We start from the raw sequence: 25,705 nt of genomic DNA, 5'->3' as shown, positions 1-25,705 counted from the left end.
GGGCGGGCGGGGCGGGCAGCGCCGCCGCCAGGGACCCACCGAGCTTCCCCTCTCCCAGCAGCGGCCCGGCCGGGCTCGCCGCTCCCCTCGGGCCTGGCGGGGTCACCTTCATGGGCGGGCGGTAGCGCGGGGCCCGGCGCACGGCGGTGCCCGGGGCCTGGTTGAGGCGTCGCCGGGGCAGAGCGGGGGCCGGGAGCGGCGGCGGGACCCGGGGCGATGTTCGTGCAGGAGGAGAAGATCTTCGCGGGGAAGGTGCTGAGGCTCCATGTGTGCACCATGGAGGGGGCCGAGTGGCTGGAGGAGGTCCCCGAGGACACCACGGTGGAGAAGCTGAAGGAGCGATGCCTGAAGCACGTAAGGAGGGGTGTCCCGTCCCCTCCCCCGGGGCTGGCGGCTCCCCCGGCGGGTCCCCGGGCAACCCGGGGGTGTGTTGGGCGCTGCGGTGCGCTGGGAGGGCGCGGCGAGCCCGGGCGGGTGGGAGGCACAGATAGGGCCGGAATCTTTGCGCTGTCTGCGGTGCGCGGCGTGCTCCGGGCTGGGAGTGACGGTCACGGGCGGGGGTAGGGCAGGGAGGTCCTCGAGTGAAGAAAACAGATTTTTCCAACGCCCTGTAAACGTCTTTTTTTTTTTTTTTAAAAAAAAGTAGCTCAAGTAAAGAAGTGTTTCTGTGTTCTGGTTTCCTGGTTTGTTGTGTCTGCCACCCCCCCCTCGAATTATGTGAAACTGTTGCATGCAGAAAGAAAAACCCTGTTTCAAGAGTTTTGTGTGTTGGAAAAGGAGGATTTTGGGGGAAATTACTTTGCAACCTTTAGTCACAGAATTTGGTGTGGGTTTTGCAGTGGAGTTAGGAACCACCAGCTCCTGCGTGCGCTTTATGAACTGGTGACCGTGCGTTGCAAGAGACTGGTGAACTGGCTTCTGATGATTTCCCCTCAGAAGTTATAGCCTGGTTTGTTCTTCTTTCTACTTAAGAACAAACAAGGAAAGTAGTAACTGTGGTGGAGAACTTCCCTTTTTTTGAAAAAGTCTTAGTACAGCCCTACCCTGTGTTGGCACAGTAGCTAGTGGGATATTTGGTGGGGAGATAACAGGCTCTTCTCATGCTCTCCCTGTGCTCTAAGCAGTAAGGTCTCAATGGACGTGTCCAAGGGGTAAATTACTAATCACTGTCTGGAAGAGAAAACACATAAAAAGGCACAGGCGCACCCCGTAGAAGTTGAGCTGGAAAACACAGGCTCTTTGTACTCACATGCTCAATTACCGCTGGTGTGTTTGTGGGTGTTAAATGTTAAAACCAGCGGTTTCGAAACTATTGGACTGAATTTTGAAGGTCTGCCATGACAGCGTTTTACTTTAAAGCAAAAACGTGATTGACAACAACAGCATGTAAGGTTGTGACCCATGACCAGGGCTGTCCTAAAGTCTGCCCTTCTGGAGCCAACACAACGTGGTTTGGCAGCTCGAGTCACAACCTGCTGAATTTCTTGCTGAGAGACGTGTAACTTTTGAAGGGCAAAAGCAAGAGCCTCTACTCCCGTCTCCGGGAGCACGGTTTACTAAACCGCATTTAATAGTGGGGTTTTTTGTCTTCAAAGTCTTGCAAAGACTTTTTTTTCATAAAACACACTTGCAATAGAGAACATACCTGTAATATGTAATTACTTAACCCCTCATTTGAGGGGTAAAAGGTTTTATTTTCTGAATGAGCATGCTGTGAAGTAAGGGTGGCCAGCAGCCCAGGTGCCCTGTGCCTCAGGCCTGCTAGTTGTTTGCTTTCAGCTAGAACCCCTGGAAACTACTGGTCGCAGCACACGCTGTTTTTCTTGTCCTGTAGTCTTTGTAAGTGCTTTTTGATGTAGGGATGAGAAGGGCTGCATTTGGGTTTGCTTCATCTGAGGTAGGTGTGATCCTTCTTAAGGGAAAATGGGGGTGCCTTGCTGAAAGCAGCGGGGTGCAGGGCTCCTCACACTGTTACATTCCTGGAAGAAGTGTAATGCTCCCCTCTTGTCCCCCTTCAGCGCAGCTGAGTGATTAAGCAGAAGAGTGGTGCAAAGACTGCCAAAACAGGGTGGGGTAATGATTACATGCGTATGTGCAGAGCTGAAAGGCCTTTAATTATCAGGAAGCTTAATTGAATAGATGCTCGCATTGCAGTGCGAGTCAGGACAGAAGACAATTGATAACTTGGCATGATGTTTGATTTCATTCTCTCTGCTGCTTTGTGCTAATGGTATGGATTTGCATAACCATTATGGATAATATATAGTTTTATGGAGGGGAAAAATAGAAACGGAAAAATCATGACTCCTGATCATGGGTATGTGGCAATGAATCTTGTTAGCACCTTGAGATAATTTATGTAGCCATCTCTTGCAAGATTCTGATTATTATGTTCCCTAAAGTCTTTGAAATCATTCTTTCAGGAAGCAGAGGAAGATAATATTTGTAAGATTTGAACTAGGAAGGTGGCCACTTCTCCCTCCATAACATTCAAATGCTTACTGATCTCTGAAGTGTCACTCTTGATGTCTTTTTTTCTTTTCTGAATTTTATATTGGTTTTTTTATTTATTACAGATAAAGGAAGAAACCCCTGCCACTAGTTTTATCTCTTGACCTCTAACAATTTAGTGGTGATTACATGTTGTTAAACTGCTGCCTTCAGTAATGCCTTCTACGTAGTCTGTGAGCAAATGCCTGATAAGTTGTTTCCCTTCCTAGGTATTTTTTAACTCAAGTTTCACCATCAAAGTGTTCGCTTGTCCCTGCGCAAGGCCCCACCAGCTCAGCGGGAGCAGGCCTTGAGCTTTCCTTAAAAAGCAACTGTTTGTTTCAGAACAAGAATTGAGAAGGGTCAGCTTAACCACAGAAACTCAAGCTTAACTTAAACCTTTTTATGGTCCATAATTCTTGTGCCCGGCGTTGACAGTCCAGGTACAGCACTGGTGGCCAGAGATGCTGTAGACAGTCCTGGTTCTGATACTCTCATCACAAGAGACCATTGCTTCTTGCTGAGGCTCAGCGGTGTTTCTGAAATACTGATATAAATTGAGGTCATGCACTCGGAATGCACGGATGTGGGCTGTATGCGTACCTAAGCTCTACCTGTGATTTTCCTGGCAGCGTGGGGCAAGCTTTTAATGCTTCTGTTCCCCTTTTTCTTAAGCTGCCTCAGTGATACTCGCCTGGGTTTTAAGGTATGATGGGGAGTATCTGTGGAACAGAGATGCAAGGTGCTAGTTCTCAGAGTACAAAGATGAGGTAGGTTCATGGCCCTGGGCATGTTTTGGATACTTTGCGAGTGGTGCAGATGGTTTAAGCCACCCCAGCTTAGTAGTAGGGAGTGTCAGTACTATTTTCAAATGTGTCTGTTAATAAAAGCAAACAAAAAATGTTTTTTCTTATTTTAAAAACAAACAAAAAGTCTTGCGGTTTATCAGGATTCCAGGCTCTGCAAATAGTGTTTAGCATCGCCAGGGCTTACAATTTCAGCAGTTGCTCGGGAACCTGTGAACAAAGGTTTCTCACCTGCCTGGCAAAGCAGCCTGCCGTAAACTCCAGTGTTAAAAAGAAATGAAAATATTTATGCTGGAAGCAAAATGATGAAACAGCAGATCCTCTCCTACAGTCCTTTTATACTAACAGGTGAGAGAGAGCCCATCTTCCCCAGCACGCTGCACCTCTGACTGCTGGGGGAGCAGTGCTCGTTAGCCCTGGGGCAGCAAGGTTAACCCTGATTTCTCTGCCTCAAGGTGCACCCTGATTTCTCGGCTTCCTTTCACTTGTGTGACAGATGCTTTCTCTGCACTGCGCAGGGAATTCCTCTCCCCCTCACTGCTCTTCCTGTGGATTACCAGTGCTGTTCTCTCTCTGGGCAGGAAGATGTTTTCAGTTACACTTTAAAGTGTTGTATTTAATACAAAAATACTGTATTTTGGCAGATATGGTGAAGCAAGATTCCACAGTGAGATCTGATGTTTAGTGGTGGTAGTTCCTGGTGGACTGTTGAGAGCTAGTAGAGGCATTACCTGTTAAGATGGCCTTTCTATTTCCAGGGCATGTTAAAATGTTAAGGTAAGCTAAGTATTTCACTGAGCATTCTCTTTGACATATGTACTGTCTATATATGCCTTATTGTTCTGTGCAGTTGTTAACAAAGTGGTTAGAGGAACAGGAAGTAAGAAGAGGTGTCCACAGGACTTTTCGTTTAAAACAGCAGCTTTCATTTTTTCACTTACACTTTCGCCTTATTAGTAAGTATTATGATTGCGCGCACACACCCCCCCTTTATATGTGCTAGGGAAGAAATGGATAATAGTCCATGTCACGTCCCATCCTGTCCCACCCCAAATGTACGCCTCCCAGCTCTCATTTTCAAGTCCTTCCTTTGGGAAGAGGATCTAAGGATCTGTAACAGTAATATTTTGAGCTTGTTCGGAGAGGAGATGTTCCACTGATGTACTCTTCTGCATTTTGGGTAACTTATCAGATCCATTGCAGGACGTACTCCCAGCTGCTTCTAGGCTTTAATGTGTTCTTTGGCTTTTGTTCAGCAGTTAATATGCTGAAGGATTAGTAAGAAGCTATTGTTATACAAAGCAGGACTCAAATATTCTTGCCTCAATCTTATTGAGGCATCAGAACTGTACAGAAGTTCAGATGAGAAACTGAAGATCCGTGTTGAAAACAAGGGCATTATATTTGGAAAAAGGGCAAGTAGCTGAGTTTTCCGTCAGTTGCAGTCGCAACAGAAAAGGTGATGGTGGACTAAAAGGATTCCTTTGAAGGAGGCTGGTGATTTATTAGGATGAACAGGACTAAATGCTGCATCACAGTGAAGCACTGATTTCACTGGGGTTTCTGGAAACGGCTCAGTTACGTGAAGGGTTAACGCACTCTTCTGCAGACATGGTAAAAGTGGCTTGGTAGAAAAAACATGTATTGAAAGAAGTGTCATTAAAAGCTGTGTTTTGTGAGCAGAGCAGGTGAGGTCAGTATTTAGCGTCTTATTTTGTGGCAAGAACAGCAGCATCAATTTCGTGGGTTTGGTAGGTTGTTATTTTTAATTTTGCCTTTCTGGAATTGCAACCACTATGCTTTCTTTTTCCACTCAAACAAATTAGAAGCCTCTAGATGCACTGATGTAATGTTCTTGAAATCTATCACTGTGGATCTGGGAGCCACTCTGGTGTGAAGATGAGTCAGTTCAAGGCCTGTGTGTGCACACACTTTTTTTCAGGATTTGAACTTGATTCCCTAGTGAATTAATTGACATATGATTTTGAATTGTAATAAGGAATCGAGCACAACATTCATATATGAAAAAAATCTACTGTACGCTGATTATTTGTGGTTGGGAAGAAAAGTTGTGAATGTAACTTTTGTTCAGCACTTTCAGCAGGAACCCAGCTTAGGGCTCCAGCAGCCAAATCTGTTGATTTCAGCTGGAAACAAGGTGTAGAAACTGCTGCTTCCTTCCCAGTTTAAGGTCAAGTATACCAAAATCGCTGCTGGCAGTTGCTTGTTTACTCTGACAGTGTGTGTAAATAGTAATTATTAGATGAAGCAAAGAGTCTCTCCTCTATTTGTAACTATTTCTAGTTACAAATGAGAACCATACTGCATTATTATAGCCTTCCCTCCTGTAAAAACACTGGATGCTCTTTTCAGATTTGCATTCTTAGTTCATGATGCTAATTGCTACCCCGAGACTTCTCACGAAGAGTGAGTGACCTTAGCGATCTGTTGCAGAATTGACATAGCTGTGGGTCCTAGAGCATCCTTGCTATGCTCCAAATCTCCGTAGGCCTGAGTATAGGACCAAGTACTCAGAATTAAGTGTGATAGAGATGTACTGTACTGCAAAAGTATAATCCACTCAAGTAGGCTGGTGCCCTTGAAGGGCTCATTTGGGGCAACTGGGCTGTGACGTTAGGTCTTTGAAACTGTCTGTTTAAAGAAGGTTTTTAGAGCATCATAATCAGTTGGAACTTAAATCATAGAATATCTCAAGTTGGAAGGGACCCATAAGGATCATCAAGTCCAACTCCCTGACGTAGCTATTCATTTAACAGCATCAAGGAAGGAATGCTAGAATCCTTCCTTTTGTTGATTATTCTTCCCTGCCGGAAGCTCGGATATGCAAGTAGAAACCTACCACAGTCAGAGTATTGTTAACAGAACAATTCAAGCCTCAGGTTCTTTAATAAAATACATTCTGTGCACTGGCCTCTAGCATATTGTGCTGTTACTTCAGCTGTTAAGAAGCTAGTAAATGATGGTACAGTTCGTATGTGGAGAATCTTAAGTGCAAAGTGCAGTGATTCATGCAGTAGGCTTATTTCTGTCTTCTAATCTTCAATATTTATTATCTTCTGCAGTGTGTACCTGGGAGCTTGGAGGATCCAAAAACCGTGACACATCATAAGTTGATACATGCTACTTCTGAGAAGGTGCTGACAGACACAAAAACAGTGTTGGAGGAAAACATTCAAGATAGAGGTAAGATTGTCTGGCTTTTCATCCTATCAGCCTGGAAATGAGATTGTGTTTAACTACTTGGTGAGTTCCAAACTGTGACTGTTTTAATATCTAGTCTCTGCTTTGACATAGGAAGCTAATAAGGTGGCAAAAAAGGAAGAAAATAAAAAAGGACATAATTTTTTTTCCCTAGAGAAAGCCCCGTGAGCAGTTTGCTTTTCTTAACTCTTCCTTTTAAGAATTGAAAAGGAGTTGGGAGTGTTCATTAAGTCACTAAGTTAAACAAATTATCTCCTTTTAAAGCAATTTTTTTTAAACCCCCAGGGCAGCATTTCTCCTTCAAAATGATCTGAAAATAGTTATCATGGCTAAGTATTCCAAGACAGACCTAATGCTTTTGAGGGGTTGCTTGAGGTCTCTAGGTCAAGCAATAGGATGTTTGCTGAGGCTGAGTGTCCGCAGTTTAGATCTCAGTCTGTCCTCTGCAAACATAGGTCAGAATCCATCACGCTATAGTATCACTGACTACAGTAGAGTACGTGAGGTATGTATTTGTTCCTGAACTTTAAAGGTGTAAAGGGTTAATGTGAAACAAAAGAAGGATCTAAAGATGAGAGCTGTCGGGATAGCTGGAGTCAGTTTTTCCTAGACAGCTTAAGCTAATGGCCCCTTCTGGAGATATAGGGCAGTGGTGCAGAAAGCGAGAGAAGCAGGACTGCTGTAGGCCGAAATACTGTCTGAAGCAGAAACTCAGCGGGAGTGGAGTTCCTGGGTTTTTGCATGAATTCATGCAGGCTGGAGAGCTGCTGCCGTGAACATGAGCAGCGTGGTCTCTCTTCTAAGGCAGTGTCACCTATCACCTTTAGAGCTGAACAGGAGCTGAGAAGTGCCATCTTAGGCAAAGGCAAGGGACAGCATTTTTGCTGATTGGTGGTGTATTATTTCTAGCCGAGGTGCCGGCTCCTACAGAGTTTTGAATTGCAGTTTGCAGCAGCTAAGCAGTATTAACTGTGTGGTCATAGTAAGCTGTCATGCGAATGCCTCCTTGCTCCTTTTCCCTCTGCAGTGTGCTCTACCTTTCATGTGCCTTGCTTGTCAGGGAGACAAGATCGCAGCCAACAGCTGATTGCCACTGGCTGACTGCACAGGGCAGCCAAGAGTCAGCATGTGGATCCTTTCGCGTTCTGATCAGCTGGACAAATGAGGGTTAACAGCCTTCACCGGCTGTTGCTCTTGGCTGTTATGTGCTGAGCCAGACCAAGGAAACTTGTTGTGCAAAGCATGCTTTGCTTGCTTTTTACCTGCGTAATACAATAGAGTAAAAACTGCGTGTCAGGCCGTATCTGGCTGAAGGACTGCAGATGCTGCACAGGCCCGTTTGGGGCTCTAAGCAGCATGTCTGCATCTTTCCACCCTTAGAATGTATGTCGTAGTAACTGAGGTGCTAGAAACTTGTAAAGCATCACAGGATTTCTAGAAAAAGGGTGCCTTGTAAGGGGAAAGTATTAGTCTTAAAAGCCTGATGCAAGCTCGTGCCAAGTGATGTGGGATATCTGAGACTGAAGACTTGTTTGCTCTCGAGACTTGCCCTGGTGGGCTACCAGCGATGCATCCCACCGTGAATGGCTCTACTGCCATTCACACACAGAGGTGAGCTTCAGCCCGATACCAGAAGTTCTTGTTGAAGCTTGATGCTTGCCTTGCTGCAGTTGGAAGGCCCCAGCTTAGACCAAAAACCATCCGTGGCCTGTCTCTATTGCTTCCTTCTCAGTGGAAGCACTGAGAGCGCTGATGCTTTCTTATTATCATGAGGCAATTGCTGTACTATTAATGTGCAAGACAACTGGAGCCTGTAATACCCTTTCTTTAATGGTGTTGTGTGAGGAGAAGACACCAGTAACAGTCAAAGCGTAACTAATAATGGACGATGTTTTGAATTGACTGTGCGCTAAGGAATTGCAAACACTGAAGGGGAGTGTGTAAAGCCATACAGGTTTTGAAGTGTGAGAAAGGTCTGATGCTACAGTGGAATTAATAGAAAATTAATCTCCAGGAAAAATTGAATTTGTGAAGTATCTTACAAGAACTGTTTTCACATTACTTTCTAATGTATTTCAGTTTTGTTCTCTTTCCAGATGTCTTACTTTTGATAAAGAAGCGTGCACCACCTCCACTCCCCAAAATGGCAGACGTGTCAGCAGAGGAGAAAGTGAGTTTGAAAGACTTCTTGACTTGGCCATTTTGATTAACCGCTTTATTAATGATATGCGGAAGGATTACTGTGGTGTACTCTTTTTGCTTGTAGAGGCAAATGCCGCCAGTTAAATTCTAGGGAAATTACTTCATATTTCTTCCAAACTTTGAGGAAGCTGATTTTACATTTTTAACTTTGATTGTGAGAACATTTGTCTTAGAATAAGACATGCAGATACACTCTGTGGAAGTGGTATAGATTTGATCTTTGAACAAGTGTCTAATAGCTGTGTAAGTATAGTTCAGCAAGTGGCTTGCTTTGCCTCTCTCCCAGTAGAAATATGTTGACTTGCTGTCAGGCTGTCTTCTGTCTTTAGCTACGTGTGGCTTGTCACCCTCTAACCAGGTCTCTAGAGCTGAAGAGTTGACCCCTTACTATTCTTTTTTTATTTTATTTTATTGGAATGTAATTGTTACTGAGGGTCAGCGATGCCCGGGATGATGCTTATGCACAAGTGGTACTGCAGTTGATGTTATCGCATAAACGCTTTGAGCAAAGCTTGTGCTTGACGTTGTGAATTCCTAGGTGTCTCTACTTTGTCCTTGCACAGCTTTGTTTCTTCTTGCTTTCTGTAGGTATTGGTGTATGTCTCTGTATCCCTTCCTGTAGGTATTGGTGTATGTCTCTCTCTTCAGTATGGTCTTGCTGTGCAGAATGTCACTGTAAGAGCATAAGACTGGGAAATATTTGTAGTTCGTACCCTGCTATGTTTTGTCCTGGACTATAAGCATGTACTGAAAACCCAAGGCACCGTGTATCTCTGCATGATACTTGCAAGCGGCGAAGCATTTCCAGTATTAAGCAGTTAAGCGTTAGGCTGTGCACAGTATTGGTTCATCTCTTGACAAACCCTGGGTTTGAAGAGAGCGTGCTATGAGCAGACCATGTGGAGCAGAATACGGTGCTGGGCACTGAGGCCTCTCGTTTCTCTCCGTGTTTGATCCATCACTTTCCCTCTTTATGCTGGAATTTCCCTGTGTTTAGATATCAGAAATAGGTATAAGGACTGAAAGTGGGGCAACCCAACAGGTCCAGTTTTGCTCTATAATTGCAAAATGATGCTGGTGTTATTAATCCATTGTATTGCTAGACTGCTGTTTCTCTTAGTTGCAAGTTACAGAGCACTGCTTGATGCCTTGGTGAAGACTATGAAACTGCTCTCCGCTATGCTGTGTTCTCTGTTCTGTGGATAATGGGTTATGAAACCTGATCATGTTTCCTATCCTTCAGAGGAAACAAGAGCAGAAAGCTCCTGATAAGGATGCTATTCTCAAAGCAACTGCAAATCTGCCGTCTCGCAATGTAGATCGCACTGTGGCCCATCACAACATGAGGGATGTAAGTAGTAGACTTGACTTTTTTAACTCGCACCCTAAACATCCAAATAGGCTTTTATCTTGTATAACTTTTTCTCTTACATGTGCATGTGATTCTCTTTTCTCTACAAGACAAATTCAGATGTATATAATGTATATTAAAGTAGATAGCTTAAGATTTAGACACAGGTCATATTATTCAGTGATAATAAAACACTCTATTCTAAATTATTATTTAAAATGTTTTATTTGTCCATGGGAAAGCCTCAGTAAACGTATTCAAGATCTGGCAAATGTGAAGTTAGGGGGTTTTATTTCTTCAGTCTTAAATAGTTCAGGTGTTTGCAGTGTTTTTTTTCTCTTCCATGGTTTTGAAAAGAGTAATTAGGCATAAATTTTGACTTCAGTAACTGAATGCTGATAGTCTGTAATGCTTCTAACCGTGTCTTCAGCAGTGTGGGGACTACGTTTACCCTTCTTTACTAGTAGGAGTATGAAGCAGCGAATCTGCCTACACATTGCATGTGGTCAGAGTGCCCTAGTAACCTGAAGGGGGACAATTGGTATTTAAGCTGTTTAATGGCCAACATGACCTACTGAGCACGGCATTTTTAAAAACAAATGTCCAATTGAAAGGAATTAGTGATGCTTCAGTTTAGAAAATAGCTTTGATCTATGTTGTTCAAATTTAGATTACTAGAAAGCAAATGATAGACCAGGAAGGCTCAGTGGTTCACAGAAAGCACTGGTACGGAGCTACTGTGACTGTCTTCTTACAACACTTCTGCAAGGGGGGAGTCAAAGTTTCTTGAACACTGCACATCTTGTGGTGGTACTGGGCAGCAAGCTGTGGTAGAAATAAAAGGACCTTCCTGCCCAGTAGCTTTTACTTAGATGTAGCACTTCACAGGAAAGGCACAGTGCTTCTTGAGAGACTAAACAAGGAAAATAAAGCCCTAATAAAGCAACCTTCTGTACAGGGGACCAGACTACTGCTGAGATACTAACAATAGGTATATTAAGATTTAATGATGTCTGGTAACTTCCTGTCTAAATGTTTTGACAGTTTCCTTTCTTGCAGTTCCAGACAGAGCTCCGGAAGATATTAGTGTCTCTCATAGAAGTTGCACAGAAATTGCTAGCACTGAACCCAGATGCAGTTGAACTGTTTAAGAAGGCAAATGGTATGAACATGTCTTTATAGTTACTAGTTCAATCCTGGGAACTTGTTTGGTTTCCATAGCAGAAGAGTGGGCTTGCGGAGTGAAGTCCAGACCTTAATGTAATAGCAAAGCTACTACAAACTTCGTAGCAAAGATTTCACCTTGTGGGTATAGGTTGTATAAAACTTGTGAATTTATAAGGTCCCTCTGGGATGGATGAGAAGTTCCATTTAAAAATAAAATCGTTAGTAGTGGAAAAAACTGGAAAACTTCACGAGTTGTGCTTTAGGGATGGTAAAGAATAGTTGAAAATGCACAAGGAGATAGTAAAATGAGGAGGAAGTGTAGCTATTGATTCCGTTTGTCGGAAATGCTTGCCCTTGAGATCTGATATGACCAGATCCAATGTACTTTCTAGATAAATTATAAACAGATCTTCAGTGAATCTCCGATATATTTACTTATGTGGAAATACCATGGTAATGTGAGAGTTAGCTGTCTTTCATTTGAGATCTTGAACACATCTGGACAAAGTCTTTGTCCTGGAAGAATCTATCTGAGCCTGACCAAGCTGAGTGCAGCAAATTAAATGATGAGATAGCAAATTTGGGGCAGAAACAAAAGCAGGGATGGAAGAGAAGAATGGGGTTTGAACTTAACACATGCCATTCCATTGAGAAAGGGTTTTATTTTAGCTTGAAGTCAATCTGAACGTTGTTTTGTTTGTGTATGTATAGCCATGCTGGATGAGGATGAGGAAGACAGAGTGGATGAGATAGCTCTGCGACAGCTTACAGAAATGGGGTTTCCAGAAAGCAGAGCTGTCAAAGCCCTTCGATTAAATCAGTAAGTGTACTCAGCATGCTGCCTGTAAATTACTTGATATGGTTAAAAAAAAAATGCATTTTTTTCTAAAATTTCCTTATGTGGGTCACCTAAAACTAGGTTGGAAAAAGCATTAACTCAAAGAACAGTGCTGCCTCCAGCAGCGCGCAGGTGCGGATGGCACAGGGAAGGGGAAACAGTGCTGTACTTGCTCTGGAAAGAATAGCTGGTCTGCGGTTCACAAGGCTGCCAGGCTGGCACTATTTCCAAGTATTAAACTGACGTTTTCTTCTGCTTTAGAATTCAGATTTTACAGAGAAAAAAGCAAACCTAGCCCATCCACATTGGTCTTTCAGCTGTAGAAAAATACTTTGTGCTGATCTTTTTAAAATATTCCAAGAATATTGTAAAGTCCAGATAGCAGCTCTAGGAAGACAGGAGGTAATGTAGTTCTTGTGCCCTAAGAAGAATCAGCTGTACTGCCTCACTCCTGAGAGGGGTTTGTTAGGCCATTCTCGAAAATTCCTAGTGATAGAGAATCCACAACATATTCCAGTCGCTCTTTTCCAGTATCTCTCCCTTTGGGCTCAGAAAGACTTTCTCCCCTGATGTCCTCCATCTTTCATGTTGTAACTGGAAAGCCAAATAGGCAAAGGCTTTCCTCTCCTTTCTATGAACATGTAGTAATTCCCATGTGTCAAATGAAATTACATGTTCAGTTGCCCTATCGTTATCTTTCCTTCCCCTGTATTCATTGGGAAGAGATGCGTTGGGGTGCTCTCAAGATCCCTTAGCTTGAGCACTTGCGGTGGACAGCAAGTGATGGTGTTATGATCACGATGCTCTGTTCCCTTGGGCTGGCCTCTCCTTTGAGGGATCACAGATTTCTTCTTAAGTCAGAGTGGTACATGTCCCAGTGCAATTGCCTGTGTTGAATTTTGCTCTCGCTCAAGGCATATTGTGCACGTGTAATGTTTTTCACCCTCTTTCTTGCGTTGTTAATGGCATTCCTTGATCACTGGATGGATGTCTGAGAGCGATCTCCTTAAGAAGAAACAAAGCAGCTCACATCTGAGATGCGGTTCCATGTAAATTTGGAACATGCTTTGTTTGCAGTTTTGTCAACAGTTGCAAATAGTCAGGGTTTGTCTGTTGTGAAATAAAGCAGATGATGTGGACAATAAGGTGACTCCCTCAGAAATGCCTTTTAAAATCTGGGTGGCAGCTGCCCAAGTTGGACTTCGTTCCTCTGTCTTCCTGGCTTCAGAGAAGATTGTGGTGCCCTGAATGCACAGAGAATTAAGGTGCTCTGAGATTTGCTCCAAAACTTTATTTATGACTTTTCAGATGCTAATTAACCTGCAAGACAGTGTACCACAGGAATAAATGCAAAGGTGTGTGGAACACTACTGTACATCTGGAGTGTTTCTGATCCTTGTGTTTTAATTTGCTTTTCAGTATGTCAGTGACACAGGCCATGGAGTGGTTGATAGAACACGCAGATGACCCTACAGTGGATGCTCCCCTTCCAGGTCAGACTCCATCAGAAGCCACAGCTGAAGCCGGTGCATCCTCTGCTGAAGCGACTGCGGGTCCTAGTTCAGAAGCAGGTGGGGAAGAGGCCAAGGACGAGCTGACAGAAATATTCAAGAAGATCCGGAGGAAAAGAGAGTTTCGTCCAGACCCACGAGTACGTGCTGTTTATCTCACTGTTTATGCAACTGTTAGGATTGGAAGGCATTGTGTGGGCACCATGTAATAGAAATAAATGTTTAGTTAATAAATGAAATGGGACATCTGAGTAGATGTATATTATGCTGGCTTGACAGTATTTTAGTGGAAGTCTTTAGGGACTGTTTAAATTCAGGTTGCTGAAAGGGCTATTACGTAATTAATGCATCCCTGTCTTGGATAACAGTATCTAAATTACTGACACTGTTACTTCTGCACCTGAAAATTAACTGATGGGACTGAAATGAGCTGCCAGACTCCTGGCATTGCTTTTTATTGACTGCTGTCTGGGAAGGAAGGGTTTCAGGACAGGAGTAGGTCCTTTTGCTGTAGAAAAGGACAGAAGAGCATTATTGTACTTAGGGGGCAAGGAAAAGTATCACCAGCAGATTTAAGTCTTGCAGCAAATGCAGAAGTTAACCTTTTTTCACAACAGGGTATTAGCTGAAGTGAAAATACGTGTTGTTATCTCCCTGTAAACTCACCAGGAGGTGCTCTTTAGAATCCAACGCCTTGGTTTTACAACTAGCTGTTTCTTGTCATTTCCGTCAAAAGCTGCAATTGTGTTTGATCACCTGGGTACAGTTTCTAAATGATTAAACATTCTCATAACAATATCTAGGTACGCTTGTCTAAATACATAATACTCACTAGCAATATAATAATCCAGGAAGTAAAATTAAATTGAGTGAATAGAACTAACTACAAATGAACGTGGCGCTTGATCTGTCAGTGAGATGTGAACAAAAGCTTTGTGACGTGAGAGAAGTTCTAAAATAAGGTGTTTCTGTCCTGCTCTTCTCTTTTCTACCCCAGGTACACTTGCTCTTTGCCTTGCATTCAGCTTTCAGGACTGAGGATAGGAACTACCTTCGCTCTTAAGATTTATTCTTCCATAATAAAGGCACTTTTGATATAGAATATTTGAAAACTTTGTAGATAAGATTACTTAGTGGTCTACAAATGGAAACAATGGGGTCTTTTACCCCACAAAAAGCTCCTGCACGGAAGGCAAAAGGATGTGATTGTTCTCATTTCTGTTTAAGTGTTACATTTACTGAGCTGTGCAAATCTGATACAGGCTGTCATTGCCCTGATGGAGATGGGATTTGATGAAAAAGAAGTGGTAGATGCACTCAGAGTAAACAACAACCAGCAAAATGCAGCCGTGAGTACAATGTCATTTCTGTTCCTTATTGCTGTAATAGTCTGCTCAACTGATCCTTCTCATCATTGAATTGGTTGATGTTTTGATCTATCAAAGCCCAACTGTTACTGGAGGTGAAATGAGCACTATATATTCTGTGCCTCGTTCAAATTAGATACACAACTAGAATACAAAGGTTTTCGACTTCTTAGAGGAACTCAGCATGCAGGAGGTTGAGGCTGATCTGGTTCGGGTAGCATATGTGGATTTTCAAAAAAGCTTTTGAGAAACTCCCTCACCAGAATCTGCAAAAGAGGTGATGCTATCAAGAGAAAGGAAAAGGTATTCCCAATAATTAATAACTGATTAAAAGACAGGAATAAATGATCAAGCGATTCAAGCCATGCAGTATGTAAATTACCATTCTGCAGCAATGTATTCCACAGTTTATGGAATCAAAAAAATGAAGGTTTTCAAAGATTGATTAGTTCCCTGCTAGCAGATGATATGTTAAGGAAAATTATGTGGACACAGCTGACAGCCAAGGAATCTTCTCTTCTTAAGCATCCAGTGCTGGCTTCTGTTAGCCTGAAGAACCATCCAGCCCAATATCCTCTGACGCATTCTTGATGGGGTTCATAAGGAAGGCAGTACATAAGTAGGATAACACACATCTTCCCTGAGCTTTGAAATATCCAAAGTTGGTATAATTTTATTACCATACCAGGCACTGCTGCTGATCCCGTTGAAATAAAGGTGTGGGAGCAACACACAAATGAATAGTAATCTAGTGTGAAAAGAAATGTGTAGCTTGGTCTTTAACTGTGAGAGGAAAAAGTATTTTTAACGTGCTACATTGTCAAAACTTCTGAGACACTTTCATTCTAATGGAACCAATCATGAAATCTGTTGTGCCTGGTGATTTCTTTCAGTGTGAATGGCTGCTGGGAGACCGAAAGCCTTCTCCAGAGGACTTAGATAAGGGAATTGACACCAATAGCCCTCTCTTCCAAGCCATCTTAGAAAACCCAGTGGTACAGTTAGGGCTAACCAACCCTAAAACTCTACTAGGTAAGTCCTGCCTGGGTTCCTGATATATATATATATATATATATATACACACACACACTGTCTCTGTAGTTGCTAGCAAATAAGAGTAGAGACTGGATGATGCAGCACACTGTGTGGGATCGGTGCAGCTCTGTACCCTTTTCCTCATTTTCAGCAGCTGTATTGTTTGTTTGCTTTGTATTGCAACTCCGCTAAACCCAGAACAGAACTTAGGGCTGTCCCAGAAATGATACTAATTCCCCAGGCTACTGGATTACACTTGCTGAACTCAGAACTTCAATAGCTGCTGGCTACAGTGCTTTTGTGGATTTAGGGGACCTTTTGTCTGCTCCCTTTGGCCACGAGGGGAAAAATCGGGAATGTCTGTCTAGAACTCTGATGATTTCACAGAAAAAACAAGGCTGTCTCCTGTTGTACAGCTTACTGTGTGCTGAGGCCTCATCAATGAGACAGAAGATACCTTGTGGAAGAGTAACCAAACAAGAAGTCTGAGCTAAGGCGTTGCCTATCAAAGTTGAGATAACGCATGTGAAAATACACTTCCCCTTGCTCAGGTCTCAGCTCCGTGGTGAAGTCTGTGTGCTCATGGTCGGAAAGGCTGTGAGCACAGCAAGTACCCAGCTGATGAGCCTGACGGTGAAATATAAATCTCTGATGAATTGGTCTCTCTGACGCTGGAGGACAGTACAGAAGAATGACGTTGGCTCTGTGATGTATATAAAAAGTTTTGCATTTAGTCTTTATTTATTTGAAGCCATGCTTTTAAATAAAGGGCATGTGTGCAGCTCTTTCAAGAGAGCTATTAAAAATACTATTTTAAATGTAATTAGGAGAGTTTGCAAGCCTTTAAATAACTCGAGACCAGAACCTTCCCACCCTGATTTCTGAGCAAACGGGTTCTTCATTTCCAACGAGGGTTCCACACTGCAGCTCAGAATATAAATAGAAAGTGAAGTGCCGTTACATGCGCTTGTAAAGCTTGGATGAACATCAGAGAATATATTCTTAATGATACATCTGCAAGTTGCTTATGTCACAGATTTTAATAATGAATGTTTGTTTTTTAATTAGATACTTACAGTGTGTTGATAAAGCTTTAGTTTTAAGCTCTTGAGTCTGTGTAAAAGAATATAGTTAACGTGTTGAAAGGTGAGATCTGTACTTTATTCTGGGCTCTTCTGTAGGCGTGCTGCATGACCTTGAGCAAGGTATTAATGATGACCCTTTCGGAGGTGCTGGGTGCTTACAGCTCCCACTAATGCCAGTTGGAGCTTTGTACACTAACACTCCTGGGAAAGTTAAGACACTGACCTTGGTGCTGGTCTGCCAGCCTCTTACAACACTGACATTTTGGTGACTTCTGAATAGGTCAGATGTGCAACTGCTTTTTTTGTCCTGTTCCGTAATGACTGCTCCAAATGTCCAGTAGTCCAGCTCAGTGTCTGTCATAAGGCTTATAAATAATTGCCTGGGCCATTCTTCTGACAGATTTGCAGCTTAGCTCTTGCAGTAGCTGTCTGGTTCCTTCAACATAAGTAGAAGAGTGAAAATTAGCACATTTAAAAAAACAAAACAACAAAGCTTATTGTAAAGACAGCTGTGTATAGAAGGAAGAAACTGCTTTTAAATATTTGGATCGCTGTCACTGGTCAGAAATGGAGGTAATTGTTCTGCGCAGACAGCCTTTCCCCTTCTGCCTATGTCTAGGCAGGTGGAAGTGCCTGCCTCCCTGACATCCTCTGCTCTCCAAACACCAGGAAGGAGAAAGCACATGGTGTTCAGAGGGAAGATGCTGCTTCCCTTCTGGCTCCAGGGGCCTCTCTGAAAAGATAGAGCTCTGAGATCTGGGGCCTCAAGGGGCTACACTTCTGCTGGCTCTGCTGCTTATTCCTGGATGGCCTTTGGCATACCTGCTTCTTACTTTGCTGGCTTAGTTTTCTCTTCAAAGATGTTATGAGAGAGTAGCCATAGGACAGCCAAAGTGCAGCATAGGAAAGCAAAGGTAACAGAGGCAAGGGGGTGACAGTGCTTTCTGTGAACTGTCTTGGTTAAGTACCAGGGGGGCAAAAGATACTGTGCGAGAACTAGCCATTAAGAAATCTAGGCTGGGATGTGGAAAATCTTTGATCAGACGAGTGGAGTTGCAAAAGAGTCTTCCCATAGGAGTCCTGGCAGCAAACGACCCTGTTCTAAGATGGGCTTTCGTAAATGAATGAATTCCATAGCATGTTCCCTGTGACTGCACGTAGACATTTGCTAAGGCTTTAGCTCTTCAAACCCATGTCCTTGAGGTTTGGTAAGATGGGCTATAATCCAGGCTGAGTATTTAATCACCCTCTGTCTGCAGTGAATTTAATGCTGAGGAATGGGGAAAGCGTAACAGCCTGTAGCATCCCAGTCTGGAGACTTAGGAGTGCAAATGGTAAATGTATGACGTGTATTCCCGCCGTTCTTGGGTGACGCTTGCCCGCTGCCTTTGACTTGTACCTATTTCTAACTGTCCTGTTGTCGAAGCATCCCAAACATCGCAGCCTTTGCTGACTAAAGGACTAATTGAGTGTTGCAACTTCCATCTCTTGGCAGCCTTCGAGGATATGCTTGAAAACCCCTTGAACAGCACTCAGTGGATGAATGATCCAGAAACTGGGCCTGTCATGCTACAGATCTCTCGAATCTTCCAGACGCTGAATCGCACGTAGAGGGGAATGCCAGTCCACTGTGCCACTTCCTACTGTCCCTCGCTTCACCTTCTCCTCAGCGGGAGGATGCATGGATTGTTTGGGGAGGGGGGGCGGATGGAAGGGGGCGAGGAGAGATCCTGTCTGAATGGGTCTCTCACACGAGAGCTTATGTAGTTATGGCCAACTGAAGTTAATTGCCTTGTGGATTTAGTGTTAGTGGAAGAGGTTTGAAGACTTGTTTATGTTTTCAGGTATTAGGTTTAAAATAAAATATATCAAAAAATAGGAAAAGGTTTTGTGAAAAGAATTAGGAATCTGATTGTCGGAAAGAAATATGATCATGCTTGTTACAAAGGCCTGTGGCAGTAGTTTTCTAGCCAGTTTTGCTAGCATCTGGCTAGTGTTTACAAAAGGTCACTGACCACTAGCATAGGATATTCATTATCTCCATACAGTATTAATTTATGGCTATATCAAACTATAAAATGTTTTTTTAAATTGATTCTTAGGAAATGTTTTTTAGAAGTCCAAATATTGGGAGAGCAAGCACATTTCTATCCCAACTTGTTTATCTTGCATTATAATTTAAACAGAATAATTCAGAGATGGAATTCTTTTAATAAATAGCATTACTTTTTCCTATTTATTTTCTGCGTTAGTGTTGTTGCAGTCCCACAGTGGTTATACTTGTAGGAGATTCTCTGTCAGCTACATTAAAGATGCCGTATCTCTTTCACGACAGAACTCGCTACACCAAGACTTGGATTCTCAAGTAGGCTGCAGTTCGTAAGTTCACGCTCTGCCATATCCTAGCACAAGGAGGGATATATTCACGTAGTGCGCTTTTTTTTTTGCCATTTTTATGTGCACGGTTTTGGAAGGGGAGACTTGTGGGTTTTGACTTTGTTTCAAACTGTTTACAAAAAGGCAACTAATTTGCATGGGTTTTTATTGGTGATCTGTAAAGAAGCAGAACCACTTAGGTTTTTACCTTGTTTAACGTATTTAAAAGCACGCTTGAAATCGTTATCTGCTTTGAGGTAGAAGTGGTTTTTCTTGACACTTATTTTTACTTTGGAAATACCAAGAATGTCAGGTTGTGTCTTTCCTATTTTGTTAGAAGACTGACTTGAGATTTCAAACAGGAGTTGTGAGCTCTTAAGAACAGAACTCACTGGTGAATATCCAGCTAGCTTTTGTTACGATTGCGCTCTGCAGGTGTTACTTTTTTAACAGTCTGAACAAAAAAGGTTTTTGTTTCCAAGTTAGTGAAACACGATTGACATCTGTCATGATCCCTGCCACGTCTTGTGTTTCACAGCCCTTTTTTGGAAAGGCAGGCTAGGCAAGACCTGCCTCTCCAAAATGCAGAGTAACCAGATGGAGGCCCTGTCCTTAAATAGCACAAAGGTGTCCTGTCAAATGGAGAGATCCTGAAGAGCTCTGCAAGTCACCTTTCGAAGTGTGGCGTGGGGTTTTTTGTGCGGTTGGATTTATTAAACAAAAACGCAACAAGATGCAACCTGAAACCCTACAACAAGTTTTGGCCTGAACTTGGCATCTAATCTATGCTGTTGTGCAGTCAAGGCACTGAAGTTGCCAATTTCACATAATTAATGTGAAGGGTGGGGAAATCAAAACAGCATGAGACTTTATCTTGACTTACTATCCCAGGATTTTTTTTTTTGTTATTTGTAAGTTCATATTAAGCTTTACGGTTCATGATTGCTGACATATTTACTTCTACATTTAGAAATTCCAAGCTTTATAGAGATGCTTCTTCTGTTCAAATTGGACGGTAAAACCATTTTCCTGGACTCTTGCTAAGAACAGATTGACAGCCTGACATTAAATTGTAACCTTGTCCTATAACTGTAAAAGCTAGGAACCTGATCCTGCAACCCAGTGAGTTCAGCACAACTACTCATGAATAGTTGTGACTGAATGTTGTAGTGTTATGAAAGGTTTTGATGATTTTGTCCATTTTTTGTCTTACTCCCTGAAGCTTTTTGCCTGTAATACTACCAGAAGACACTATTACTTGAAACTCTTAATGTTTAGAGGTACATGTCCTTCTCTACCAATCAGGATTCTTGTAAATATTCCTTTTAATGAGTGTTTTTAGAAGTCAGAGCTGGGAAAAACTACCCAGTAGTTTGACGGGGGTTTTTTGGCTTCTGAATGAGTAAGTGCAGGTTCAGACTTAACGAACAGATACTTCGGTAGCAGCCTTGGTCCTTGCAGAACGTAAAGGCTTGTTAAAGTACTTCTTTTGATTTCAGTAATACATGGAGTGGCTGTAGAGCTTCCGGTCAGACCAGGCAAGGATCATCTGTCAACTTTAGAGTCATCTAAAAGTTTGGCATCTGGTTTGCTGGCAGAACCTAGAGGACTAGCCATACGGCAAGAGTGAGCAACCCACCTTGCCTGTACTGGCATGGGAGGAGCTGCCCCCAGGACCGTCTGCTGCTGCTGCCAGGGCAATGTGGATGAGGAACTTGAACCAACTCCCCAGCTTTTCGGGTGTCGAAGCTGGGCGCGTTCCTGATACGCGGTGCCTGACCTGCTTGGAGGAGCAGAGTCACACGCCCCTAAGCGTAAAGCTTCTGCTGCTTGTGTATCTCTGCATCAGCCCCGCAGCGATGGGATCAGAGTGTGATACTGCCAGGACCTGCTACTGAACTGTGCATGTTCTTCAGTGTCAGTTTGATCAGGGTGATAAAAGCTATCAGAGCTGCCTCCCTTGGTATGCCAGAGCAGAATCGGTGCCACTAAACCTTTTATAAAGCGAGGAAAAAAGCATCAGTAAAACAACTCGTGCTTACGTAACAGAAGGAGGTAAGAACACACAGGTTCAACAGCACAACCTAATGCTGCAGCAGCAGTTAGAGACCTTAGGGATAAAGGAATACTGCATCTTTAAAATGCTTGAAGGCTTGAGAATATGTGGTTATTTCTGGATTTTGTTATTCCAGAGCTCAACACTTACACAGCTGAAGTGTTGGAGGCTGTGTTCTTCCTGATCTGCAAAACAGTCTTCATGCTTGGTATGGCTTCAACATAGTCCTGCTCGTCTTTTGAGAGCTTCGGTTTCCAGTGGCCAATAGCTGAAAGAGGCTGGAACTTAGGAGGTGTGATGTTTGCAGCAAGGCATGGGAGTTGATTTAAAACAAACCAAAACTACCCTTGAGGTTAAACAAACACTTGAGGAATTGATCGAGACATCAGTGGTGGTGTTAGGGTATGAATCAGTAGCAGACTAGGGAGCTGTGTGTCCCCATCACGCCTGGGTGTATGGCTACTTCATCACAGTAAATGGAGGGGGGAGTTAAGTCCACTGTGCCTGCAAAGGCAATGATTATCCCAGTTTTTACAAAAACTGCAAAAAACTGAAAGATCACTGCTATTGAGTCGGAGTGTGCAGGCGGGTCTCCAGGCACAAGCAGTGTGTGTGGTGAGAGCTTTGCCTGGTGATAAACTGTCCTGTTGCATGGCTGAAGGGTAGAGGACTGGTGGAGCTGGTCTGTAGGCCAGTCCTGAAGCACGTGGGAATAGAAGTTATTGTTAAAAAAAAAAAAAGTTGTTGTGAGGAAGTACTAATGACAGGAGTAAGGATTTACGGGTTCAAGTCCTGTGCTTGCACTTCTGGTGTTCACGTTCTAACTAGCAAAGACATGTTATTTAAGTGTCTCATAATGTGGTCAAGGGAATATTTGGAAGCCTGTGAAATCACGGAGAAGTAAGGAAGTGGGGTGGTAGGTGGCTCATACGATGCAGTGGCTATTTCTTACAGTTCTAGCTCTTTGCCCCATCAGTTGATACAGACAATCTTCTACCTTTTGGTATTACGTGACTCTTGAAAGCTAGTTAGCTATTTATTTAAATATATATAACTTATAATTATGTCATCATAACACTGATATTTTTAATAGAAATGTACTATATGGAAGTTTGTTCTCAGGGCTTCATATTTATACTCTATGGGGGATGGGTTTAAAGGGATGTATTTGGAAAAAATGCCAGTGGCCACTTTACAACTTGGACCTTGATTGTCTTGGCCTGTGAGACTGAGCTAGCGTAACTCTCCTAATAAACCTCTCGTGTCTGGTCCAGCCCAAAGAATCTGCCAGGTTTTTTTCTCCTTGTGAGCAGCAGCGTGAGTCTTCCTTTAAGACTGCTGCATCACTCTCTGGAAACGGTCACACAAGATTACCCAGCTACTTCACAGTTCGCTGATCTTTACGCCGTTTCAAGGACGCTTCTGTTCTCCATGCAGCTGGAAAATTAACTTGCGTGGTTTCTAAAGCAGTCATCGGTGCGCTCCCACTCTTTTGGGATGGTGCAAGGTTCGCTCCTGCAAGAGCTCTGAAACCTCCAGCTAATTGCTGCTTTTTGGCCGCTCGCAGCCTCTATCACAGGCGTGTCCCAGAACCTTGACCCCCATTTCTTTCCTCACTCTCCCGGAACCAAACTTGTCTTTTGGAGATTGATCTTCATATCCGAGAAACGCTTCAGTGGTTATTGAAATCCTTTTTAGTTGGGACTGTTACGACTTTTTTTTTTTTGGGCGTTGTGATTCATGGGCCGAGGATCTTTTAATGTATTTTGGAAGTTGTTTAAATAAGCATCGCACCGCTGTCAGCAAATATTGCCTGTAGAAGAGAGACAGAGGTTACCAGTGATCTCTACTTCAGTGGCAATTTTAGGAGAGTAGCGTGCGCAGGGTAGTGAGTGTTTCATCCAGAGTAAATACCCCGTTTTTCTACTTTTAATAAATAGCATTTTTATTAACTAGCAGAATAGCGGCGCTTGCAGCTGGGTGTTTCCATCTGATCGTAAGTCCTTGTGCTTTGAGGCATAAGCAAACCACTGACTGTATCCTCCTCTCTGGGCCAGTTATTCTTCTGAAGGATCTGTGTTGGCTGTTGTTGGAGGGAGGGCCGTCGGTGAGCCCGGCCAGGGCGGCACTCCCCACCTTCCTGCAGAGGAAACGGCAAGCAGTGTATAATACGTCTACGTGAATGTGCTGTCATGGTGGTTGTTCTCACCTGCATCCTGACATCTAGGTATAAGAAAAAGGTGGGGTTTTTTAAGGACCTCTTGCCCTAGATTTGAAGGTCTTCAATGCAGATCCTGTTTGCAGCATGTGAACTTCAGTAAATGTAAATGCATTAAATTCTTACTGAATTTGGGTATAGTTTTATATCATGCTCTGGGGAGAGGGAAGAAATTGGATCACGTTTTAAACTAAGCCCCACAAAACAAAGTGTCTTTGTTGCAGCAGGTAACCGAGGCCTGTAGAGATTTTTAATTTGCATATTTTTATCATAGTTTAATGAACTGTACAAGAATGTGATTTGCTATCCAGCACTTACCACAAGGCAGCACTAGTAAAATTATATTGCAAGGTACTGACTTAACATTTTTCATTTCACCTGTGTATAAAATAATTAGGTACAGCGTACGATAATTTTTATATGGAACTGACACTGATGTGTGGCATGCACAGCTGTTTCTAAGATGTAACATTACTTTTATGAAGCTTAACTGGGGCGGATGGCGCTGAGCCTGTGGAATTCAGGGTTCATTCTGGACATGCTCGCGTGGGTCACTGCCCTCTCCCTGGGTGGGAAAACCAGCAGGCTTTGCTCCCGTACAGCAGCCCTCTAGGCAAAAAGCAAGAAATGCTACTAATTTGTTATCCTTGTAAGCAGTCGCTGCTGTCTACTGAAATATTCTGGAAGTTATCGAGGTTGTTAGCAAAGCCAGGCCTGTTCAGACGGAAACAATTGCCTCCTTCAGCGTGTGGAGAAGTCGTACCCACGAGCGAGACTAGAATGAATGCTGAGTCTTTAAACCTGCTCACATACACACACTGAAGACAGTGATGTTATGTGTGTTGTAAATTTATAATATATCTCAAAAATAAAGTTTTTTGATTTATTACGAGGTGTTCTGAAACATCATTTTCAGGAGCAGCGAAGGTTTATGAATCCAGCATTGTTCAGTTACATGGTCTGGACCGTGCTTTTGCCAAGAAAGGTTGGACCAGGTGATCTTGAGGACCCTTCCCACCTGGGATTCTGTGATTCTTACTGAATGTTCCTGGTATCTGCAGACTGCTGGAATTGTTTCTCAGAAAATAAGATATTTCCATGGTTGGTCAACAAACCTATAACAAAGTTTGGGCAGAAAATCCTGGTTCAGTAGCTGGTTTTTGCACCTGGAAGTTATTTCTCCATTTTCCGGATAAAGTTGCGTTGGTAGGATTCACTGCAAGGGCTATGTGAAATCGGTGATCCCCTGCGACGGACTGATGCCATTTGAGAGGGATTTATCTTGATGGTTGTTGACGGATAAATTGGAAGCCTTTTCTCCCACAACAAGGGAACCCTCATTAAGGAAAATAGCTCGAGCAAATAGCAGCTGGCGGTGTGGTGGGATGCAGCCGCTTCCACGCGACGCAGCCAAAACGCCCTTCGTGCTGAGGCAGTGCCAGCGCTGCCGCCGGCTGCTCGGCGCTGAGCCGGGGAGCGCCTGCGAGCCTTGCCCACGTGTGTGTGTGGTTGCCTTGGAGGCAACTGATTAAGAGGGTAAATGTGCGAGGTTGTTTCTCTGAAGAAGAGGTGGGGTTATTAGCATTTTCACACAATGTTCGGGGCAAGGAAGAGCACCTGCCGGCAGCCTGTTTGTTTAGCACACGTTGCAGCGACTGGTGAGGAGTTCAGAGTAATTTTCATTGCGTCCCGTGAAAGATGGAGGATTAGCGTAGGAGACATCTAAATGCTCGTTGTTCAGTGCAGGTTTTTAAATGTGGTGTTATTAAATGCAGGATTCTCTTGGTGCCAAGTGGTCCCTAACTCCGCTTTCCTTTAATGCACAGGAGTGCTGCAGGACAGTTCAAAGGTCCAGCTTTCCAGTAATTTAAAATTAAAAAAAAAAAACCCTTAAAGCAGCTCGTGGTGTATCATTAGATAATCTTACTTCTGAACCTAAACTGGTACGGCAGGTCTGGGCAGAAATCCACACCTTAAAAAT

The 25,705-nt window shown here is 43.2% G+C and overlaps 1 protein-coding gene across 3 annotated transcripts; it reads left to right on the top strand.

Moving 5' to 3' along the window:
• Nucleotides 1–24,616, top strand: UBAC1 (UBA domain containing 1). 3 transcript variants are annotated; one of them, XR_012045654.1, is made up of 11 exons: nt 1–354; nt 6,380–6,500; nt 8,615–8,688; nt 9,964–10,071; nt 11,116–11,233; nt 11,950–12,058; nt 13,496–13,727; nt 14,850–14,936; nt 15,848–15,986; nt 18,570–19,453; nt 20,950–24,616. XR_012045654.1 is itself a non-coding variant. In XM_072882920.1 (10 exons), exons 1-10 carry the CDS (start codon nt 217–219, stop codon nt 18,683–18,685), a joined length of 1,227 nt encoding a protein of 408 aa, XP_072739021.1. In that variant the 5' UTR covers nt 1–216; the 3' UTR covers nt 18,686–24,616. The 3 variants fall into 3 exon arrangements, 2 of the variants coding, with proteins under 2 accessions (XP_072739021.1, XP_072739019.1); XM_072882920.1 differs by having other exon boundaries at nt 11,131–11,233; nt 18,570–24,616; XM_072882918.1 differs by having other exon boundaries at nt 18,570–24,616.
• Nucleotides 24,617–25,705: the final 1,089 nt, after the last annotated feature.

The sequence above is a fragment of the Ciconia boyciana genome, chromosome 18 (assembly GCF_034638445.1).
Source record: "Ciconia boyciana chromosome 18, ASM3463844v1, whole genome shotgun sequence".
Lineage (NCBI taxonomy): Eukaryota > Metazoa > Chordata > Aves > Ciconiiformes > Ciconiidae > Ciconia > Ciconia boyciana.
Note: the sequence above shows the minus strand (reverse complement) of the source record. Positions and strands in the feature narration are given on the sequence as shown.

Excerpts from the sequence above, each read along its gene's own strand:
- UBAC1 (XM_072882918.1), top strand. The coding sequence starts at position 217 with ATGTTCGTGCAGGAGGAGAAGATCTTCGCGGGGAAGGTGCTGAGGCTC. Across the intron at positions 6,501-8,614 it reads GGAAAACATTCAAGATAGAG|ATGTCTTACTTTTGATAAAG; the intron begins GTAAGATTGTCT and ends TTCTCTTTCCAG. Across the intron at positions 8,689-9,963 it reads ACGTGTCAGCAGAGGAGAAA|AGGAAACAAGAGCAGAAAGC; the intron begins GTGAGTTTGAAA and ends CCTATCCTTCAG.